At 51.6% G+C, this 24268-nt stretch overlaps 1 protein-coding gene across 1 annotated transcript; it reads left to right on the top strand.

Annotated features, from left to right (window-relative positions):
• The first annotated feature begins 134 nt into the window (after positions 1-134).
• ZGPAT (zinc finger CCCH-type and G-patch domain containing) lies at positions 135-23646 on the top strand. Its single transcript, XM_060230588.1, is given in 8 exon segments — positions 135-335; positions 3306-4386; positions 7653-7786; positions 12856-13014; positions 15023-15154; positions 19541-19642; positions 19645-19960; positions 22794-23646. Coding segments are annotated over 7 exon segments (1584 nt in total). The 5' UTR covers positions 135-335; positions 3306-3784; the 3' UTR covers positions 22933-23646.
• Positions 23647-24268: the final 622 nt, after the last annotated feature.

Raw genomic sequence — 24268 nt, forward strand, 5'->3', positions numbered from 1 at the left:
GTGCAATATCAAAACTCCCTTTGCGCAAAGCAAATCCATCTACATCCCCTCTTTCCAGAAGCCTTTAGCCACCTGGCCCAAAAGGAGCCGCTGCAACGGTGGAGCGCAAGGTCCACTCTAGCCTTCCTCTCTATGGCTTTCCCGGCTTGTCTAGGATCCCGGAAGTGTCCTTGGTTCCGGGCGGCGAGGGCGGGGCTGCGTTGGGCAGGAAGGAAGGAAGGAGGGGTTGAGAAAGAGTCAAGGGAGACCCCCCCAAAAAACTACCGGTTGTTATTTCTGTTATTAATCATCATCCTTATTTCTGCGGGGGTTGAAGCGTCGCTGCCTCTTCGCAGGTATTGGGTCGGCGAGGGTTGCCAATCCCCAGGTGGAGGCAGGGGATTCCCCGGTTTGGAGCCCCCCCCCCCCGCTTCAGGTCATCAGAAAGCCCCGGGGGGGGGGAATGTCTGCTGGGCACTTCATTATTCCCTATGGAGACCGATTCCCATAGGGTATAATTGAGAATTGATCTGTAGGTATCTGGGGCTGGGGGGGAGCTGTTTTTTTAGGTAGAGGCACCAATTTTTCAGCATAGCATCCGGTGCCTCTCCTCAAAACACCCTCCAAGTTTCAAAGAGATGGGACCGAGGGGTCCAATTCTGTGAGCCCCCAAAGAAGGCGCCCCTGTCCTTCATTATTTCCAATGGAGGGAAGGCGTTTAAAAGGTGTGCGGTCCCTTTCAGTGTGATGGCCAGAACTCCCTTGGGAGTTCAATGATGCTTGTCACACCCTGGCTCCTGACTCCACCCTAATGTCCCCTTGCTCCATCCCAAAGACCCCAGATATTTCTTGAATTCGACCTGGGAATCCTAGTTTCAACCCTTCCTGCAAGAAACCCTTTGGGGGAGGCCAGCAGAGGGCAGCCAGGTTTCCTGAGGCTGCAGGGGCGGCAGGGCTGGTGGAATGGAGCCAGGTCTGGGGGCAACTAGGGTTGCCAGCTCTGGGCTGGGAAAGTCCTGGAGGTTTGGAGGTGGGGGGCAGGGTTTGGGGAAGGGAGCGACCTCAGCAAGAGACACCCCCCCCCCTTCTAGAGCAGCCATTTTCTCCTGGTGAATCTCTGTTGCCTGGTGCTCAGTTGCAATCAGTGTTCCCTCTAAGCGGAGTTAGCGTGAGCTAGCTCACAGATTTCTAGCCTCCGGCTCACACATTTTTGTCTTCTCTCCGGAAAATGGCCCCAGAGCGCAATAATTCATGCAGCAGCTCACAACTTTAATGTCTGTAGCTCACAACGTTAATACCAGTATCTCATAAAGTAGAATTTTTGCTCACAAGGCTCTGTAGCTTAGAGGGGAACATTGGTTGTAATAGTGGAAGATATTCAGCCGCTACTTGGAGGTTAAGAACATAAGAGAAGCCATGTTGGGTCAGGCCAATGGCCCATGTAGTCCAACATTCTGTGTCACCAATATACAGTGGCCAATATATGTGTGTATACACACACACGTACATATACACACACACACACACACTGTGGCTAATAGCCACTGATGGACCTCTACTCCATATTTTTATCCAATCCCCTCTTAAAGCTGGCTATGCTTGTAGCCGCCACCACCTCCTGTGGCAGTGAATTCCACGTGTGAATCACCTTTTGGGTGAAGAAGGACTTCCTTTTATCCTTTTAAACCTGACTGCTCAGCAATTTCATTGAATGCCCACGAGTTCTTGTATAGGGAGAAAGGGAGGTTGGCAACATTAGGTGGCACCTGTTTCTGTTATCAGGTGGTGGCTCTTGGCAGGTTAGGGGGAGAGACCTCCACGTGTGGCTGATGGGGCGTGAGAGTGAGTGACCTGGCTCCTAGCTCAGATCCGAGCCTCTGTTGCATGCGCCTCCTCTCAGAACAGCTCTAATGCTTGTCAGTAAAAGAATAGCTGAATGGGTCATTGGACTCTCTGATCTGTGTTTTGCTTCTGAAATACTGTCTGCCCACCCCAAAGGGAATGAAGGGACATTTTCCAGGAAGCAAGTTGAGGCAAATGCTCCAACGCTCCCTATTTGCTTACAAAGGGTAGATTTGCGCAATTATTTTGAAGAAAGATGGATTTCTTTTTAGCACCCATCTGACTGTCAGAAGTTCAACACCTCTTGCGGAGATGGGGAAAGGAATATGAGTAATAAAAATCAAATAAATTTTTTTTATGTTGCATGGGGAGGGATGGTGGCTCAGTGGTAGAGCATCTGCTTGGGAAGCAGAAGGTCCCAGGTTCCATCCCAGGCATCTCCAACTAAAAAAGGGTCCAGGCAAGTAGGCGTGAAAAACCTCAGCTTGAGACCCTGGAGAACAGGGGAGGGACGGTGGCTCAGTGGTAGAGCATCTGCTTGGGAAGCAGAAGGTCCCAGGTTCAATCCCCGGCATCTCCAACTAAAAAAGGGTCCAGGCAAGTAGGCGTGAAAAACCTCAGCTTGAGACCCTGGAGAACAGGGGAGGGACGGTGGCTCAGTGGTAGAGCATCTGCTTGGGAAGCAGAAGGTCCCAGGTTCAATCCCCAGCATCTCCGACTAAAAAGGGTCCAGGCAAGTAGGCATGAAAAACCTCAGCTTGAGACCCTGGAGAGCCACTGCCAGTCTGAGTAGACAATACTGACTTTGATGGACCCAGGAGGGTCTGATTCAGTAGAAGGCAGCTTCATATGTTCATTTCTGCTGGCTTTCCAGCGTTTTAAGGGCACAATGCCCCTATCAGGCAAATAGAAAGGTATCTGGGCTATGTATTTGTAGCCAGGACTGCCATGTATATTGATTCACACTGTTCCTCTGCCATTAACAGCAGCCTCCCTGGAAACTCAGGACCTGAGTTCAATCCCAGTGGAAGCTGGGCTCAGGTAGCTGGCTCCAGGTTGACTCAGCCTTCCATCCTTCCGAGGTCGGTCAAAGGAGTCCCCAGCTTGCTGGGGGAAAAGTGTAGATGACCGGGGAAGGCAATGGCAAACCACTTCGTTAAAAGTCTGCCGTGAAAATAATAATAATAATAATAATAATAATAATAATAATAATACATTTATTTTTATATCCCGCCCTCCCCCACCAAGGCAGACTCAGGGCGGCTCACAGGACATGGTACATACCATGATTACAATAAAATAAAATAAAATTTCAAAAAATATTGTTGTGAAAGCAACGTCACTCCAGAGTCAGAAATGACTGGTGCTTGCACAGGGGACTGCCTTTACCTTACCCTGGAAACATGTAGAAACTGCAGCTTTCCCCGTTGCTTCATTTACTTAATTACATATTTATTTTGAATATTTCTGTGTCTCCTTTTCAGAAACCTACTTGCGACAGCTCAATTTCTGTATACTGGGCTACTCTGAATAGCACAGGAGTTGCACCAGTTTCTTTAAAAAAAAGAAGTCGGCAGTCTTCAACGTATCTTTGCAGAGCAGTAAAAACAAAAAGGTTGACTTTCCTGTTCCGGTGACTTCCGACTCTCCCCAGGTGGAGGCTTCTGAGAGAACCCTTATTCCGAGGGTTTGGCTGCTTTTCTGAGAGAAGAATAACTTTTTTTTGCTTTGCTGACTGTAGACACTGACTCCTTTTGCCAAGTCTTGGACAGCCTGCGTTGAGTTGAGTTGTGGACCTTCGTTTCCCCCCTCTCTAATATTTCTTTATAATCTAACTCCTCTTCCCTAGAACAATTTGAATTGTTAAAAAGACAAAGCTGCCGCTGAAAAGACGAGTGCGGCTTGTGACGAGGATCGGTGCGGTTCGGTAAAGTGAAAATGTACTGATCGAGGCTCTCCGGAAATGGATGAGGAGAGTTTGGAAGCGGCCATCCAGAATTATAATGCCCAGCTGCAGCAGGTGGAACTGGCTTTGGGGGCCGGGCTGGACCCCTCGCAAGAATCCGATCTCATCCAGCTGCGGTCGGATTTGAAGCAGCTGATCGAACTCACCGAATCCAGCTTGGTATCCGTGAAAAAGAGCAAACTCTTGGCCGCTTTGGACCCAGGGACGGTCTCCCCGTCTCCATCCGCTCATCTAAACCAAGGCGGTAGTGAGTCGGGCCACCTGGACGCCAATGAAGAATACGCAGCTTTTCAGGCAGCCGTCGCGGACGGAGGGGGCGAGCCCTCGGATGTTCAAGATGAGGCCTACCCGGAGATAGACAGTGAGGCAGATGGAGAGGGGGAGGAGGAGGAGGAGGCAGCCAGCGGGATGAAAGTGAAAGCCCCTTACTACAGTTCCTGGGGCACCCTGGAGTACCACAATGCCATGGTCGTGGGCAGTGAGAGCATGGAAGACGGCACTGCGGGGGTTCGCGTGCTCTACCTCTATCCCACTCACAAGTCCTTGAAGCCGTGCCCCTTTTTCCTGGACGAGAAATGCCGTTTCAAAGAGAATTGCCGGTAACGTCTAAGCTTGACTGTTCGTTTTTCGCTTGACTGCATTCTGTACGTTGGCTGAAAGCGGGTCAAAAATCAGGGGTCTGCCTCCCCAGAAAGAATTATTATTATTTATTAAATTTCTGAATTTATCGCCTAATCCTGGCCGATGCCGGGCTCTAGGCGATGTATACAGCAAAAGGTACACGTAAAATCAATAAAATTTAAAACAGTTGCAACTCAATGAACATACTTTATAATGTGCTGCAATTCTGCCAGTTTGGTGTAGTGGTGAAGCGTGCGGACTTTTATCTGGGAGAACCGGGTTTGATTCCCCACTCCTCCACTTGCACCTGCTAGCATGGCCTTGGGTCAGCCATAGCTCTGGCAGAGGTTGTCCTTGAAAGGGCAGCTGCTGTGAGAACCCTCTCCAGCCCCACCCACCTCACAGGGTGTCTGTTGTGGGGGAGGAAGGGAAAGGAGATTGTGAGCCGCTCTGAGACTCTTTGGAGTGGAGGGCAGGATATAAATCCAATATCTTCATCTACCTCACAGGGTGTCTGTTGTGGGGGAGGAAGGGAAAGGAGATTGTGAGCCGCTCTGAGACTCTTCGGAGTGGAGGGCGGGATATAAATCCAATGTCTTCATCTACCTCACAGGGTGTCTGTTGTGGGGGGAGGGGAAGGGAAAGGAGATTGTGAGCCGCTCTGAGACTGTTCTGAGTGGAGGGCGGGATATAAATCCAATATCTTCATCTACCTCACAGGGTGTCTGTTGGGGGGGGAGGAAGGGAAAGGAGATTGTGAGCCGCTCTGAGACTCTTCGGAGTGGAGGGCGGGATATAAATCCAATATCTTCATCTACCTCACAGGGTGTCTGTTGTGGGGGAGGAAGGGAAAGGAGATTATGAGCCGCTCTGAGACTCTTCGGAGTGGAGGGCGGGATGTAAATCCAATGTCTTCATCTACCTCACAGGGTGTCTGTTGGGGGGGGGGAAGGTAAAGGAGATTGTGAGCCGCTCTGAGACTCTTCGGAGTGGAGGGCGGGATATAAATCCAATATCTTCATCTACCTCACAGGGTGTCTGTTGTGGTGGGGGGGGAAGGTAAAGGAGATTGTGAGCCGCTCTGAGACTCTTCGGAGTGGAGGGCGGGATATAAATCCAATATCTTCATCTACCTCACAGGGCGTCTGTTGTGGGGGAGGAAGGTAAAGGAGATTGTGAGCCGCTCTGAGACTCTTCGGAGTGGAGGGCGGGATATAAATCCAATATCTTCTTCATTTTCTTCTTCTGCTTTCCAGGCATTGGGAGCAGTCCCCCCCCCCCAAGTAGAGGGGGGTGCCAGCCCAGCAGCCGTCGCTGCCCTCAAACAAAAGCCTGGCGGAACATCTCTGCTTTGCTGGCCCTGTGGAATTGTAAAAGATCCCGCAGAGCCCTAGTGTCCTCCAGCAGAGAGTTCCACCAGGTCGAGGCCGGGGATCGCCGGTAGATTTCGACCAGTCGAGCGTAGTGCTCTTCCAGGGGACATAGTGGAGGAGACGATCCCGTAGATACGTCTGTCCCAGACCGCTCAAGGCCTCAAAAGGTCATAACTAGAACCTTGAATCTAACTCAGTACTCAATTGGAAGCCAGTGTAGCTGAAGCAGCACAGGTAGAATGTGTGCTGTCTGTGGCATTCCCGTCAGAACTTGCGCTGCCGCTGAATGAGTTTTGCAGCATGCTTGTAAGGCAAAGAAGGCCCTGAAGCCTATATCTCTGTGCGCAGGGGATGTATAGCCCAGGTTCAGATGGGAGTCAGGCCACTAAGAGGGGGGAATATTCATAGAATCATAGAGTTGGAAGGGACTTCCGGGGTCATCTAGTCCAACCCCCTGCACAGTGCAAGAAATTCACAAACACCTCCCCCTAAATCCACAGGATCCGTATCGCTGTCAATTTTGGAGCTAGTTCAGTTGATGTAGGGATACAAATGAACCTGCCTGGTACTGGACCAAACCATCAGTCTGCCAAGGTCGGTAGTGTCTGCTCAGACTGGCAGGAGCTCTCCAGGGTCTCAGGCAAAGGTCCTTCACATCACTGACCGCCTGTTCCTTTTAATGGGAGATGCTGGGGATTGAACCTGGGGACCTTCTGCATGCCAAGCAGAGGCTCTTCCGCTGAGCCATGGCTCTCCTCCTGGCTCTCCAGGGGTCTCAGGCTGAGGTCTTTCACATCACCTCCTACCTGGTCCTTTTATTTGGAGATGCCGGGTCTGAACCTGCGACCTTCTGCATGCCAAGCAGAGGCTCTTCCACTGAGCCATGGCTCCTCCTCCTGGCTCTTCAGGGTCTCAGGCTGAGGTCTTTCACATCACCTCCTACCTGGTCCTTTTATTTGGAGATGCCGGGTCTGAACCTGCGACCTTCTGCATGCCAAGCAGAGGCTCTTCCACTGAGCCATGGCTCCTCCTCCTGGCTCTCCAGGGTCTCAGGCTGAGGTCTTTCCCATCACCTCCTGCCTGGTCCCTTTTAACTGGTGATGCTGGGGATTGAACCTGGGACCTTCTGCATGCCAAGCAGATGATCTTCCATTGAACCACAGCCCTTCCTTGTAAATAAAGGTATGAAACTGAAATTCATGTTCCTTGACCAGAAATTGAACCCAGCGAGACTGCAGAATCCTAGCCGCTATCCGATCAGGGAAGCTTAAAGGGAGAAGTTTTGAGTACCACATTTTAAGAAGGATATAGACAAGCTGAAACTGGTCCAGAGGAGGGCGACTAAGATGGTGAGGGGTCTGGAGACCGAGTCCTATGAGGAAAGGTTGAAGGAACTGGGCATGTTTAGCCTGGAGAAGAGGTGGCTGAGAGGTGATAGGATCACCATCTTCAAGTCCTTGAAGGGCTGTCCTATAGAGGATGGTGTGGAATTGTTTTCTGTGGCCCCAGAAGGTAGGTCCAGAACCAGTGGGTTGAAATTAAATCAAGAGTTTCCAGCTCAACGTTAGGAAGAACTTCCTGACCGTTCGAGCGATTCCTCAGTGGAACAGGCTTCCTCAGGAGGTGGTGGGCTCTCCTTCCTTGGAGGTTTTTCAACAGAGACTAGATGGCCATCTGACAGCAATGAAGATCCTGTGAATTTAAGGGGAGGTGTTTGTGAGTTTCCTGCATTGTGCAGGGGGTCAGACTAGATGACCCTGGAGGTCCCTTCCAACTCTAGGATTATCTAAAAGGGAAGAGACTTTGGTGGTGGAAGGGGGTTTCCTCAGCCAAAGCACTTGCAAATGACCCTGTTTTTGCCCCCGCCCCAGATTCTCCCACGGGCAGGTTGTCTCCGTGGAAGAGCTGCGTCCCTTCGAGGATCCCGACCTCAGCTGCCTGGCCGTGGGGTCGGCCTGCCTGGCGAGACATCAGGACGGGATCTGGTATGCTGCTCGAATCACCGGTGAGCCTTGCTTCTCTTTGCCGTTGGGTGGGTGAAAGGTGGAGTCGGGAGACCCGACATGCTTCTGTCCGTCTGAGCAGAGGCTGGGGCAGGTGGGAGGTGTCACTGGATCTCGCAAACGCTCCAGCTTGAAGCTCCACATCCCCACGGCTTAAATACTGAATTTGACTTAAGCTGCTTCCTTGGGTGAATTTGTAAACGCACGCCTCTGGTCTGTCATTCCCATGTATTTAAAAGTGTTAAGTTTGTTCTGGAACTTCCTGTGAAAGTGGTTGTTAAAGTGGGGGAGGGACGGTGGCTCAGTGGCAGAGCATCTGCTTAGGAAACAGAAGGTCCCAGGTTCAATCCCCGGCATCTCCAACTAAAAAGGGTCCAGGCAAGTAGGTGTGAAAAGCCTCAGCTTGAGACCCTGGAGAGCAGGGGAGGGACGGTGGCTCAGTGGTAGAGCATCTGTTTAGTAAGCAGAAGGTCGCAGGTTCAATCCCTGGCATCTCCAACTCAAAAGGGTCCAGGCAAGTAGGCGTGAAAAACCTCAGCTGGAGACCCTGGAGAGCAGGGGAGGGATGGTGGCTCAGTGGTAGAGCATCTACTTGGTAAGCAGAAGGTCCCAGGTTCAATCCCCGGCATCTCCAACTAAACAGGGTCCAGGCAAGTAGGTGTGAAAAGCCTCAGCTTGAGACCCTGGAGAGCAGGGGAGGGACGGTGGCTCAGTGGTAGAGCATCTGCTTGGGAAGCAGAAGGTCCCAGGTTCAATCCCCGGCATCTCCCAACTAAAAAGGGTCCAGGCAAGTAGGCGTGAAAAAACCTCCTCTTGAGACCCTGGAGAGCAGGGGAGGGACGGTGGCTCAGTGGTAGAGCATCCGCTTGGGAAGCAGAAGGCCCCAGGTTCAATCCCTGGCATCTCCAAAAAAGGATCCAGGCAAATAGGTGTGAAAAACCTCAGCTTGAGACCCTGGAGAGCAGGGGAGGGACGGTGCCCAGTGGTAGAGCATCTGCTTGGGAAGCAGAAGGTCCCAGGTTCAATCCCTGGCATCTCCAAAAAAGGGTCCAGGCAAATAGGTGTGAAAAACCTCCGCTTGAGGACCCTGGAGAGCCGCTGCCAGTCTGAGAAGACAATACTGACTTTGATGGACCAAAGGTCTGATTCAGTATAAGGCAGCTTCATATGTTCATGTTGCTGAGAGTTCTAAGTCGTTTCAGGATTTTTGTAAAATAAAAGTCTTAATTAATTAATTAAATTTATATCCCGCCCTCCCTGCCAAAGGGCGGCTCACAGGTTAGGGTCAAACAATGACCAAACAAGATAAACAGCAAGAAAGCAAAAGACCTAAAGACAATTAATACATCAGTATCAATAGGTGGTAGTGCAATCATTCATACAAACAGTTGGAATTTCAGTGATAGCAAATGGCGAGTTGGTCAGAATTAGATGTTCCAAAGAGGACCCAGGGACGTCGCAGCGTGGTAAGAGAAATCCAGAGTAATGTGTAGGTTTATGCTATAGATGTTACCGTTATGAGAAAGCATGGCAGAAGAGTGCCATTTTGCAGGCCCTTGCGGAACTGCGGAAGCTCTCGCGGGGCCCTCACCTCCTCCAGCAACTCATTCCACCAGCTAGGGGCAGCAACGGAAGAGGCCCTGGCTCTGGTTGACTTAAGCCTGGCTTCTCTGACGTTGGGAACTGTCAGCAGGTTTTGAGACCCGGACCGAAGTGCTCGCTGGGGCTTATGCGGGGAAAGGCGGTCCCTAAGCTACGCGGGACCCTGGCCATATAGGGCTTTAAAGGTTAAAAACAGCACCTTAAAGTGAATTATTATTGGTAGCCAGGTATGCTTATTCTAGTATACTTCCAATGGAATTGGAAACACCCAGTAAGCTCCTTATATTTCGGCTCCTGTGGATTTCTTGTCTGGCCCTTTCAAGAGAAGCCGAGAACGAATAGAAGTGGTGGAGCCGTGCTAGATCTATTGAGACGCAGAGCAGGGCCAATTGAAATGTTGCGGTGAGTGGATATGAGAATATATATGGGAGTACCTTGAATAAGACTCTAGGGGGAAAAAATGCAATTTAATATATTGTTAAAAGAGAAATTTTATTTTGTGGCGTGCTGGTCCCTCGGTGAGCTGCCTGAGGGAGGATTCACTCTGAAAGGGGATGGAAGCAGCGGTCCAGTTTAAGCCACACCAGTTTGGGGAACTGCAATCACACCTGCATTGGACTACCGGAAGTCCTGCAAGTGAAGGGAGAACGTTGGATATTGTCTTTGTAAAATGGACTGTAAAATATTTCTAAAGTTAACGTGTGAAAAATACCGTGGTGTAAAACTTTGTTTTTCGATATGTGTATTAGAATCATAGAATCCTAGAGGGGGAAGGGACTTCCAGGGTCATCTAGTCCAACCCCTGCACAATGCAGGAAACGCACAAATACTCCCCCCTAAATTCACAGGATCCCCATTGCTGTCAGATGGCCATCTAGCCTCTGTTTAAAAACCTCCAAGGAAGGAGAGCCCACCACCTCCTGAGGAAGCCTGTTCCACTGAGGAACCGCTCTAATGGTCAGGAAGTTCTTCCTAATGTTGAGACGGAAACTCTTTTGATTTAATTTCAACCCATTAGTTCTGGCCCAACCTTCTGGGGCCACAGAAAACCATCCCACACCATCTGTATATGACAGCCCTTCAAGTACTTGAAGATGGTGATCCTATCACATCTCAGCCACCTTCTCTCCAGGCTAAAGCTCTATTAGTTAAAGCTCTCACTGAGTGTTCTAAGGCAGCGTTTCCCATTTGCAGGGTCGCAACCCTGTACCGGGCCACGGAAGCCTCAATACCGGGTCACAAGAAAAGCCAAAGCTAGCCCCACCCCCAGCAAAGCATGAGCTCTGCTCTGCTTCAAGACTGACCCAGGCTCTGTTTTCCTTCCTTCCATCCCCCAATGTCTCTGTGTTGTACAGATAAAAGCTAGGCTTGAAGACTGACACAGGCTGCAAAGCCTGAGCTCCATTTTCCTTCCTTCCCCTAATGTCTCCGTGTTTTGCAGAGAAAAGCTAGCCTTGAAGACTGACACATGCTGAGCTCCATTTTCCTTGAAGACCTCTATAGAAGAAAGAGACAGGCTTTCCTGGCTCCACCCCCAAAAGTCTCCTGACTCCACCTCCGAATTTTAGTGGGCCATGAAGGAGAAGTGTAAAAATAACTGGCCATGGGGGGAGAAAGTGTGGGAAACCCTATTCTAAGGCTATTCTATACCTGAAGCTCTGCTGGGGCATGTTTTTGCATAACTCCTGCCTTCCTGTCCTCCAAGGATAACGGTTCTGAATTTTTTTTTTTGGTCTTGCTAATAATGAGCTTTTAAAAATTAAAATTTAACTTCAGGGGGAGAATTTGAACCTGCGTCTCCCAGTTTCTAGTTGAACGCTCTGACTGTTTTAGCACACTGGTCTGATCCAGCAGGGCTCTCCTGAAGTTCTTATGAAGGCCTTGGCCTTTCTGCCGGTTGTTGGCCCTCCCGAGGAACTGGTTGGCTGCTGTGTGAGACAGGAGGCTGGACTAGATGGACTCTCCCTGGTCTGACCCAGCAGGCCGCTTCTGATGTTCTTATTAAGGCTTCTGTCTCTGTGCCCTGTTGTTGGCCCTCCAGAGGAACTGGCTGGCCACTGTGAGAGACAGGAAGCTGGACTAGATGGACCCTCACTGGTCTGATCCAGCAGGGCTCTTCTGATGTTCTTATGAAGGCCTCGGCCTCTCTTCCCTGTTGTCGGCCCTCCAGAGGAACTGGCTGGCCACTGTGTTAGACAGGAGGCTGGACTAGATGGACCCTCACTGGTCTGATCCAGCAGGGCTCTTCTGATGTCCTTATGAAGGCCTCGGCCTCTCTGCCCTGTTGTCGGCCCTCCAGAGGAACTGGCTGGCCACTGTGTGAGACAGGAAGCTGGACTAGATGGACCCTCACTGGTCTGATCCAGCAGGGCTCTTCTGATGTTCTAATAATAATAATAATAATAATTTTTATTTGTATCCCGCCCTCCCCGCAAGGGCAGGCTCAGGGCGGCTCACAACATATGAATACAATACAATAAAATTATAAAATTATACATAGTACTTACATTTATAGTTATAAAATCGACATAATCCATTTACAAATTGTATTAAAATTAATTGTGGTGCTATAACTTAGATCTTTAATACATTCTGTGGCTAAAAACATATCCAGCAGCACTTATGAAGGCCTCAGCCTCTTTGCCCTGTTGTTGGTCCTCCAGAGGAACTAGTTGGCCACTGTGGGAAACAGGAGGCTGGACTAGATGGACCCTCACTGGTCTGATCCAGCAGGGCTCTTCTGATGTTCTTATGAAGGCCTCGGCCTCTTTGCCCTGTTGTTGTCCCTCCAGAGGAACTAGTTGACCACTGTGTGAGACAGGAGGCTGGACCAGATGGACCCTCACTGGTCTGATCCAGCAGGGCTCTTTTGATGTTCTTATGAAGGCCTCGCCTCTCTTCCCTGTTGGCCACTGTCTGAGACAGGATGCTGTACTAGATGGACCCTCACTGGTCTGATCCAGCAGGGCTTTTCTGATGTTCTTACGAAGGCAGCCTCTCTGCCCTGCCGTTGGCCCTCCAGAGGAACTGGTTGGCCATTGTGTGGGACAGGAGGCTGGACTAGATGGACCCTCACTGGTCTGACCCAGCAGGGCTCTTCTGATGTTCTTATGAAGGCCTCAGCCTCTATGCCCTGTTGTTGGCCCTCCAGAGGAACTGGTTAGCCATTGTGTGAGACAGGAGGCTGGAGTAGATGGACCCTCACTGGTCTGACCCAGCAGGGCTCTTCTGACGTTCTTATGAAGGCCTCAGCCTCTCTGCCTGTCGTTTGATCTCCAGGCTGGCCACTTTGTGGGACAAGATGCTGGACTAGATGGTCTGATCCAGCAGGGGTAGTCTTACATTCTTACTGGGAAAATAATTCTAACATGTGGGGCTTTAGGTGGGAAGCCTTCATAATCACATGGTAGGTGTCTGGCGACTCATGCCTTAAATCATGGGTGACGCATTTCTGCTTTTCCATTCCCAGACATTGATAGCGGGTTCTATACGGTTAAGTTTGATTCACTGCTGCTGAAGGAAGCCGTCGTGGAGGGGGACGGTGTCATACCCCCGCTGCGAAGCGCAGAGAGCTCTTCCTCCTCAGAGTCAGATGACGACGAAGTGGACGATGCAGGATACGCTAAAGGTAAGAGCCGGCTGGGAGGTCAAACCCTCACTGGGTTTCTGGGGGAAGCTGTCACTTAGCACGAGTAGATTCGGTCTGGGAAAATGAAGCATCTCCATCTTTCTGGGAGTCCTAGGTATGATTTTTCACCTGCTCATGTAGGTAGACAGAACCTGAAACAATGGGGTAATTTCAATCTGCAAAGAGAAATTTAAAAGAGAAGATGGAGAGAAGAAGAAGAAAAAGACTGCAAATTTATACCCTGCCTCTCTCTCTGAATCAAAGACTCAGAGCGGCTTACAATCTCCTGTATCTTCTCCCCACACAACAGACATTCTGTGCGGTGGGTGGGGCTGAGAGAGCTCTCACAGCAGCTGCCCTTTCAAGGACAACTCCTACGAAAGCTATGGCTGACCCAAGGCCATTCCAGCAGCTGCAAGTGGAGGAGTGGGGAATCAAACCCGGTTCTCCCAGATAAGAGTCTGCACACTTAACCACTACACCAAACTGGCTCTTACACTACACCAAACTGGAGCTTTATTGAGGAGGTAGTGATATGTAGGGGGGTTAAGGCCTTTTTTATTACGCAGAAAGCCCATGTGCTGTAGGGTTGAAGAGCTGGTCTGTGATTGGGTGGGTGGTTGGGCTTCTGTTCATATCCCCACTCTCTCACAAAGGTGACTGAATGGCCTTGGTCCAGTCCCCCATACTTTTCTGTTGGATGAGCGTGCTTCATAGGGTTGTTGTAAGAATATAAAATGGAAGCATAGGAACATAAGAGAAGCCATGTTGGATCAGGCCAATGGCCCATCCAGTCCAACACTCTATATCACATATGAACATAAGAGAAGCCATGTTGGATCAGGCCAATAGCCCACCCAGTCCAACACTCTGTGTCACATAAGAACATAAGAGAAGCCATGTTGGATCAGGCCAATGGCCCCTCCAGTCCAACACTCTGTGTCACATAAGAACATAAGAGAAGCCATGTTGGATCAGGCCAATGGCCCCTCCAGTCCAACACTCTGTGTCACAACAGTGGCCAAAAACCCCCCCAGGTGCCATCAGGAAGTCCACCAGAGGGGCCAGGACACTAGAAGCCCTCCCACTCTGCACCCCCCAAGCAGCCAGAATACAAAGCATCACTGCCCCAGACAGAGAGTTCCAACAATAAGCTGTGGCTAATAGTCACTGACGGACCTCTGCTCCATATTTTTATCCAATCTCCTCTTGAAGCTGGCTATGCTTGTAGCCGCCACCACCTCCTGTGGCAGTGAATTCCACATATTAATCACCCTTTGGGCGAAGAAGTACTTCCTTTTATCCCTTCTAACCCGACTGTTCAGCAATTTCATCGAATGCCCACGAGTTCTTGTATTGTGAGAAAGGGAGAAAAAGGACTCCTTTCTCTACCTCCTCTATCCCATGCATAATCTTGCAAACCTAAGCAGAACCGCATATTCATGAAGCTGCCTTCTGCTGAAGAAGACCTTCTGTCCATCAAGGTCAGTATTGCCTGCTCAGGCAGGCAGCCGCTCTCCAGGGTCTCCAGCTGAGTCCTTTCCCATCACGCTATTGCCTGGTCCTTTTAATCGGAGATGCTGGGGATTGAACTTGGGATGTTCCGCATGCCAAGCAGATGCTTGACCACTCAGCTACGGCCCCTCCCATGTATGCTTCCCCAGAGTCTTCAGAGGAAGTGTGCTAGATAATAAATCTGCCTGGCCTGCCCTAGTACAGAAGCTTTGCTCCGAAGCTCTGCAAGTAGGGTTGCCAATCCCCAGGTGGGGGCAGGGGATCCCACAGTAGTACGCGCCTTGTGCAAGATGTAGGCCGCAACTAGCGCAAACAGAAGAGGAAAGAAGATATTTCGAAGGGGAGAAAAAAAAATTAGAGATAGAGTAAGTTGAGACATTCTGAATTGTATGGTTGGAGGTCACGAGTTGCTACATAATCTACAAACGAAGACCATTTTTCCATGAAATGTGAGCTCTGCTCTTTTCAACCTGCTCCTCTCGCCTCATTGCAGTCATCGAGTCCGGGGCCCCCGAGAACGGGGAAGTTCCCTCCGCCTGCAGTTCCTCCTTCGGCAGCTGGGAGGCGCACACCCGAGGCATCGGCTCGAAACTCATGGCTCGGATGGGGTATGAGCTGGGGAAAGGTAAGCGCCTGGTGCCTGCTCAAAAATCGGCTTGTTTCAGGGGGGTTGACTCGAGTTTGTGTGAATGAGGCTGTTTGTGTCTGGGCCTCAGCAGAAGGCTGAATTCTCAATGACAGAAAAAGTAAATGTGTCTGGCAGACTTCAGTACAGAGGAAGGGATAAGTGCCTAGGGAATGCCAACTTAAGAACATAAGAAGAGCGCTGTTGGATCAAACTAAAGAGGGTCTATCTAGTCCAGCATCCTGTCTTACATAGTGGCCAGCCAGTTCCTCTGGAGGGCCAGCAACAGGGCGTGGAGGGTGAGGCCTTCATAAGAACATCAGAAGGACCCTGCTGGATCAGACCAGTGGTCCATCTAGTCCAGCATCCTGTCTCACACAACGGCCAACCAGTTCTTCTGGAGAGCCAATAATAGGGCACAGAGGCTGAGGCCTTCAGAAGAACATCAGAAGGGCCCTGCTGGATCAGACCAGTGGTCCATCTAATCCAGCCTCCTGTCTCACACAGTGGCCAATCAGTTCCTCTGGAGGGCCAAGAATAGGACACAGAGGCTGAGGCCTTCAGAAGACCATCAGAAGGGCCCTGCTGGATCAGACCAGTGGTCGATCTAGTCCAGCATCCTGTCTCACACAGTGGCCAGCCAGTTCCTCAGGAGGGCCAGCAACAGGGCATGGAGGGCACATAATAGCCAAGAATAGGGCACAGAGGCTGAGGCCTTCAGAAGAACATCAGAAGGGCCCTGCTGGATCAGACCAGTGGTCCATCCAGTCCAGCATTCTGTCTCACACAGTGGCCAATCAGTTCCTCTGGAGGGCCAAGAATAGGGCATAGAGGCTGAGGCCTTCAGAAGACATCAGAAGGGCCCTGCTGGATCAGACCAGTGGTCCATCTAGTCCAGCCTCCTGTCTCACACAGTGGCTAATCAGTTCCTCTGGAGGGCCAAGAATAGGGCACAGAGGCTGAAGCCTTCAGAAGAACATCAGAAGGGCCCTGCTGGATCAGACCAGTGGTCGATCTAGTCCAGCATCCTGTCTCACACAATGGTCAACCAGTTCCTCTGGAGGGCCAACAACACGGCAGAGAGGCTGAGGCTTTCATAAGAACATCAGAAGAGCCCTGCTGAATCAGACCAGTGGTCTATCCAGTCCATCCTGAGGCCATCAGAAGGCCCAGCAGTGGGGCCAGAAATGCAGAAGCCCTCCCACTGTTGCTCCCCCTCCCCCAAGCACCAAGAATACAGGGCATCACTGCCCCAGACATAAGAACAGAAGAGAAGCCATATTGGATCAGGCCCATGGCTCATCCAGTCCAACACTCTGTGTCACATAAGAACATAAGAGAAGCCCTGTTGGATCAGGCCAATGGCCATCCAGTCCAACACTCTGTGTCACATAAGAACATAAGAGAAGCCCTGTTGGATCAGGCCAATGGCCCATCCAGTCCAACACTCTGAGTCACATAAGAACAGAGGAGAAGCCCTGTTGGATCAGGCCAGTGGCCCATCCAGTCCAACACTCTGAGTCACATAAGAACAGAGGAGAAGCCCTGTTGGATCAGGCCCATGGCTCATCCAGTCCAACACTCTGTGTCACATAAGAACATAAGAGAAGCCCTGTTGGATCAGGCCAGTGGCCCATCCAGTCCAACACTCTGTATCACATAAGAACATAAGATAAGCCCTGTTGGATCAGGCCAATGGCCCATCCAGTCCAACACTCTGTGTCACATAAGAACATGAGAAGCCATATTGGATCAGGCCAATGGCTCATCCAGTCCAACACTCTGTGTCACGTAAGAACATAAGAGAAGCCATATTGGATCAGGCCAATGGCCCCTCCAGTCCAACACTCTGTGTCACGTAAGAACATAAGAGAAGCCCTGTTGGATCAGGCCAATGGCCCCTCCAGTCCAACACTCTGTGTCACGTAAGAACATAAGAGAAGCCATATTGATCAGGCCAATGGCTCATCCAGTCCAACACTTCGTGTCACACAGTGGCCAAAACCCAGGTGCCATCAGCAGGGCCAGAACTCCAGAAGCTCCCCCACTGTTGCCCTTTGAGTAGATGGATGGGTGGCTAGAAAGATCTCTGAACAAGTCGATCTGGTAACTCACAGTTTGGTACATTTGTTTCTGTGGGAAATTTCGTCTAAGCTCAGAGGAATGCTTACCTCATGACATCAGATGTGACAAACTGGAAGATTTTGGTATGTGATACATACATGTTCATGCACATGCACACAACTATAATAGGGCTGATATCAGATAGCACACCCCAGACATTTCTGGCCCTCTCAGATGTGGAGGCCGCAGGAACGGTGTTGGCAGGTGCCATAGCCCATAGTTCCCTGGGCACCATTGGTAAGCTGCAGTCCTGCATTCCAAGCTCTGCTCACGACCTGAGTTCGATCCCGGTGGAAGCTGGGTTCAGGTAACCGGCTCAAGGTTGACTCAGCCTTCCCTCCTTCCGAGGTCAGTAAAATGAATACCCAGCTTGCTGGAGGGGGGGGGGACCGGGGTGTAGATGACTGGAGAAGGCAATGGCAAACCACCCTGTAACAAAAGTCTTCCAAGAAAACATTGTGAAGGACATCACCCCATTTGGGGGACCCCTAGCTGAAAGAGACCTTTGGATCAGAAATGCCCACGACTGAATCAGGCATCTGCTACTGCAGCGGCTCTCCAGGGTCACAGTTGAGGGCGTTTCCCTTCACCTACCTGCTCCTTAACTGGAGATAACAGGGATTGAACCTGGGACGTTTAAGGTATTTATTTATTTAATTCAATTGTTAGCCGTCCCTTCCTGTGGAACAGGCTCAGGGTTGGTTATATTATAAAAACAATCAACAGTAAAAAAAACAACAAAAGACCAATTTAAAATATATAAAATCTAAAACTACAGAAGACGACACTGGATTATATTCCGCCCTCCACCCTGAATCAGAGTCTCAGAGCGGCTCACAGTCTCCTTTATCTTTCTCCCCCACAACAGACACCCAGTGAGGTAGATGAAGCTATTGGATTTATATCCTGCCCTCCACTCCGAAGAGTCAGAGCGGCTCACAATCTCCTTTCCCTTCCTCCCCCACAACAGACATCCTGTGAGGTAGATGAAGATATTGCATTTATATCCCGCCCTCCACTCCGAAGAGTCTCAGAGCGGCTCACAATCTCCGTTCCCATCCTCCCCCACAACAGACACCCTGTGAGGTAGATGAAGATATTGCATTTATATCCCGCCCTCCACTCCGAAGAGTCTCAGAGCGGCTCACAATCTCCTTTCCCTTCCTCCCCCCCAAAACAGACACCCTGTGAGGTAGAAGAAGAAGATGATATTGGATTATATCCCGCCCTCCACTCCGAAGAGTCTCAGAGCGGCTCACAATCTCCCTTTATCTTCCTCCCCCACAACAAACACCCTGTGAGGAGGGTGGGGCTGGAGAGGGCTCTCACAGCAGCTGCCCTTTCAAGGACAACGTCTGCCAGAGCTATGGCTGACCCAAGGCCATGCTAGCAGGTGCAAGTGGAGGAATGGGGAATCAAACCCGGTTCTCCAGATGAAGATATTGCATTTATATCCTGCCCTCCACTCCGAAGAGTCTCAGAGCGGCTCACAGTCTCCTTTACCTCCCCCCCCCCCCCCGACAACAGACACCCTGTGAGGTGGGTGGGGCTGAGAGGGCTTTCCCAGAAGCTCCCCTTTTAAGGACAAGCTCTGAGAGAGCTATGGCTGACGCAAGGCCATCCCAGCAGCTGCAAGTGGAGGAGTGGGGGAATCAAGTTGAGGAGTGGGGGGATAGCTGCCCTGAGTCCGCTTGCGGAGAGGGCGGGATAGAAATTTAAAGTAATAAATAAATAAAATAAACCTGGTTCTTCCAGAGAAGAGCCCACACACTTACCCCCTACACCAAACTGTCAGTAGAGACTAAAATGGCAAGTTCTGCCTCACAGACATGACCTCTTATCCAGGTCCAGCAGATCTGGACCTGGGATGGAATGAAGGGGGAACACCGGTAACAAGTGACGCCTGCTGCCTCGGCTGAAAGCCTGGCAAAAGAGCTCTGTTTTACAGGCCCTGCGGAACTGGAGCAGATCCGCAGGGCCCGGATCTCCAGGGGGAGCTCATTCCACCGGGCGGGGGCCAGGGCTGAAAAGGCTCTGTCCCTCGCCGAGGCTAGATGGACGTTTTGTGTGTCAAGCAGATGCTCTACCACTGAGCCCCGGCCCAAACCTCATTCCACTTGCTCCTGACTGTCGGTGGTCCTCCTGGAAAACGTCCTCTTAAGTTAACTGGGCCACCCGCTCCAGTTTTCTGAGCCCATCAGATGCTCGGCTTCTGAGCTGTTATTCCGGCTGAACCGTGTATTTCCTCCTCCCTCCGTTTAGGTCTGGGGAAGAACGCTGAGGGCCGGGTGGAGCCCGTGTTGGCCGTGGTGCTGCCCAAAGGCAAATCTTTGGACCAATGTGCCGAGATCCTCCAAAAGAAGCGGAGGGGAAACTCAACCCGGCCAAACCCAAGAGGCGGCGAGCAAAAGGGAGCGGTGCCGGCCGGCCCTCTGCCCGGAGCCCCAAGCCCCCTACCCGGAACGTGTTCGATTTTCTGAATGAAAAACTCCGGGGCGAGGGGGCCAGGGAGCAGCAGGGGGGGCTGGCACCACTGGAGAGGGACAGCAAGGAGATCTACCACGCCAGCAAGAGCACCAAGAGGGCGCTGAACGTCCGCCTCTTCCAGACGGTGGAGAGGATTGAGCAGACGCAGAAGGACATCCGAGGGATCCAGGAGGCCCTGGCACGCAATGTGGGACGGTAAGAAGAGCGCCTCGTGGTTACTGGTTTTACTGTGTAAGAGTAGCAAAAATCCAGCCGCAAAACCACAAGGAGAGCACCTTGAGAGCCAGTTTGGTGTAGTGGTTAAGTGCGTGGACTCTTATCTGGGAGAACCGGGTTTGATTCCCCACTCCTCCATTTGCACCTGCCGGAATGGCCTTGGGTCCGCCATAGCTCTTGGAGGAGTTGTCCTTGAAAGGGCAGCTGCTGTGAGAGCCCTCTCAGCCCCACCCACCTCACAGGGTGTCTGCTGTGGGGGGAGGAAGGGAAAGGAGATCGTAGGCCGCTCTCTGTCCTTGAAAGGGCAGCTGCTGTGAGAGCCCTCTCCAGCCCCACCCACCTCACAGGGTGTCTGTTGTGGTGGGGGAGAAGATAAAGGAGAACGGCCAGTTTGGTGTAGTGGTTAAGTGCGTGGACTCTTATCTGGGAGAACCAGGTTTGATTCCCACTCCTCCACTTGCACCTGCTGGAATGGCCTTGGGTCAGCCATAGCTCTCGTAGGAGTTGTCCTTGGAAGGGCAGCTGCTATGAGAGCTCTCTCAGCCCCACCCACCTCACAGGGTGGTCTGTTATGGGTGGGGGAGGAGATAAAGGAGATTGTGAGCTGCTCTGAGATTTTGAGTATAGAGAAAGGAAAAGTCCCCTGTGCAAGCACCAGTCATTTCCGACTTTGGGGTGAGGTTGCTTCATAACGTTTCACGCAGAGTTTTTACGGGGTGGTTTGCCCTTGCCTTCTCCAGTCCTCTATGCTTTCCCCCCAGCAAGCTGGGTACTCATTTTACCAACCTCGGAAGGGGGGGAAGGCTGAGTCAACCTCGAGCCGACTACCTGAAAACCCAGCTTCCGCCGGGGATCGAACTCAGGTCGTGAGCAGAGCTTAGGACTGCAGCACTGCAGCTTTAACACTCTGCATAGGGCGGGATATAAATCCAACATCGGTCGTCGTCGTCTTCCGGTTGCTGGAAAAACCGGGTGCTGCGTGACCAGGACGATCGTATCTGATCTAGAATAAGGATCCCTTAGAAGCAGGCCGAATTCACGTGAGCTAGCTCACAGGGGGGGGGTTTAGCCTCTGGCTGACACATTTTTGACTTCGCTCAGCCAGCTAGGAAGGACGGCCCCAGAGCAACGTTCCCTCTAGGCGGCAGAGCCTTCTGAGCAAAAATTCTACTTTGTGAGCTACTGGCATTAAAAAGCTGTGAGCTGCTGCATACATTAGTTGGCTCTGGGGTCGTCCTTCCTGAGCTGAGACAAAAAAAAAATGTGTGAGCTGGAGGCTACGTAATCTGTGAGCTAGCTCATGCTAACTCAGTTTAGAGGGAACAGTGCCCTGGGCACACTAATTTATGCAATAGCTCACAACTTTGAATCTCAGAGCGGTCACAATCTGCTTTACCTTCCCCCCCTCCCCCCCCCTCCACAGTAGACACCCTGTGAGGTAGGTGGGGGTGAGAGAGCTTAGACAGAAGCTGCCCTTTCAAGGACAACTCCTATGAAAGCTATGGCTGACCCAAGGCTATGCTAGCAGGTGTAAGTGGAGGAGTGGGGAATCAAACCTGGTTCTCCCAGATAAGAGAGCTGTGGCTGACCCAAGGCCATTCCAGCAGCTGCAAGTGGAGGAGTGGGGAATCAAACCCGGTTCTCCCAGATAAGAGAGCTGTGGCTGACCCAAGGCCATTCCAGCAGCTGCAAGTGGAGGAGTGGGGAATCAAACCCGGTTCTCCCAGATAAGAGAGCTGTGGCTGACCCAAGGCCATTCCAGCAGCTGCAAGTGGAGGAGTGGGGAATCAAACCCGGTTCTCCCAGATAAGAGAGCTGTGGCTGACCCAAGGCCATTCCAGCAGCTGCAAGTGGAGGAGTGGGAAATCAAACCCGGTTCTCCCAGATAAGAGAGCTCTGGCTGACCCAAGGCCATTCCAGCAGCTGCAAGTGGAGGAGTGGGGAATCAAACCCGATTCTCCCAGATAAGAGAGCTCTGGCTGACCCAAGGCCATTCCAGCAGCTGCAAGTGGCGGAGGGGGGAATCAAACCCGGTTCTCCCAGATAAGAGAGCTCTGGCTGACCCAAGGCCATTCCAGCAGCTGCAAGTGGAGGAGTGGGAAATCAAACCCGGTTCTCCCAGATAAGAGAGCTGTGGCTGACCCAAGGCCATTCCAGCAGCTGCAAGTGGAGGAGTGGGGAATCAAACCCGGTTCTCCCAGATAAGAGAGCTATGGCTGACCCAAGGCCATTCCAGCAGGTGCAAGTGGAGGAGTGGGGAATCAAACCCGGTTCTCCCAGATAAGAGAGCTATGGCTGACCCAAGGCCATTCCAGCAGGTGCAAGTGGAGGAGGGGGGAATCAAACCCGGTTCTCCCAGATAAGAGAGCTGTGGCTGACCCAAGGCCATTCCAGCAGCTGCAAGTGGAAGAGGGGGGAATCAAACCTGGTTCTCCCAGATAAGAGAGCTATGGCTGACCCAAGGCCATTCCAGCAGGTGCAAGTGGAGGAGTGGGGAATCAAACCCGGTTCTCCCAGATAAGAGAGCTATGGCTGACCCAAGGCCATTCCAGCAGCTGCAAATGGAGGAGGGGGGAATCAAACCCGGTTCTCCCAAATAAGTGTCCGCACACTTAACCACTACACCAAACTGTAGGTAATTTGTATTAACTCCCCTCCACCCACCCACCCATACACACACACACACAGAGTCACACACTCTTTAATTCCTTGGTGTGTAATTTTGGGTGCTTGGGGGTGGGGAGAGGGCAGGGAACAAGCTCCCGTGAGTGGCCCTTGCACGACTTCCTAATCCTCTGCATTTGGGTTTCAGGCACAGCATCGCCACGGCTCAGCTGGAAGAGAAGCTGGCCGGTGCTCGCAAGAAGCTGGCCGAGCTACGGACTCAGGAGGCCAGCTTGCAACGAGAGCAAAAGAAAGCCGACACACACAAGAAAATGACCGAGTTCTAGTCTCAGCCTCGGCCAGTTGTGCTGGTCAGCCGGGCTTCTGTCCTGACTTTGCCACCCAGCCGACTTTGTGCCGGGACCTGATCTTCTCTTCTGGACTGCCTTCATCCCAGCAGCCGAACCGGACCAAAAAAACCGGGGCCAGATCCGAATTCTCCCAGCTGTCTGTCTGGCTGTGAAACAGTTGTGCTAGGGGTATGGGCAGATGAGCTTTCCTTTTCGTTTGTTGTCACTTTTCTAAGACTTCGCCAGGGAAGTCCCGTAGCCAGCCACAGCCGGGGCTTCTGGAAGAGGTTTTAGTAGAGGGGGAAACCATCAGCATGGGTCAGCCATCGGCTTGGCTCCTTCCGCTTCTGGGAAGCCCTTGTGTCAGGAGGGGATTTTTTCTCTCTTCTCTTCCCTGTTGCAGCACCGTAAGTAGGATTAGAGCGGATGAGATGGTGGCAGAAGTGGGATCTCGACCCCGGGGCCTCTTGGCCTGGCCGAAGGAGCTGCCACGTGCCTATGCGCAGTTTCTGGGCTGCACATCGCATTCAGTGCGCATCACCCAGCTTTAATGTTGTGCTCTGATGAGAGAAGTTAAGCCCGCCTTGGGGAACGTGGCTGCAAGATACCATTGTCACATCACAGCGGTTTGGTACTCGGACTGTTGTTAACCTCCATGTCTTTGGATGTGAAGCTGCGTCACCCAAACCTGCATAAAGTTCTAGAAAGTCAGATGGCAGCAGTGCGTGTTTGCTTTCTACCATTTTGCATAGAACGTAAGAACATGAGAGAAGCCCTGTTGGATCAGACCAGTGGTCCATCCAGCCGAACACTCTGTGTCACATAAGAACATAAGAGAAGCCCTGTTGGATCAGCCCAATGGCCCATCCAGTCCAACACTCTGTGTCACATAAGAACATAAGAGAAGCCCTGTTGGATCAGGCCAGTGGCCCCTCCAGTCCAACACTCTGAGTCACAAAAGAACATAAGAGAAGCCATGTTGGATCAGGCCAGTGGCCCCTCCAGTCCAACACTCTGTGTCACATAAGAACAGAAGAGAAGCCCTGTTGGATCAGGCCAGTGGCCCCTCCAGTCCAACACTCTGTGTCACATAAGAACATAAGAGAAGCCCTGTTGGATCAGGCCAGTGGCCCCTCCAGTCCAACACTCTGTGTCACATAAGAACATAAGAGAAGCCCTGTTGGATCAGGCCAGTGGCCCCTCCAGTCCAACACTCTGAGTCACAAAAGAACATAAGAGAAGCCCTGTTGGATCAGGCCAGTGGCCCCTCCAGTCCAACATTCTGTGTCACATAAGAACATGAGAGAAGCCCTGTTGGATCAGGCCAGTGGCC

Source organism: Heteronotia binoei, chromosome 2, assembly GCF_032191835.1.
Source record: "Heteronotia binoei isolate CCM8104 ecotype False Entrance Well chromosome 2, APGP_CSIRO_Hbin_v1, whole genome shotgun sequence".
NCBI lineage: Eukaryota > Metazoa > Chordata > Lepidosauria > Squamata > Gekkonidae > Heteronotia > Heteronotia binoei.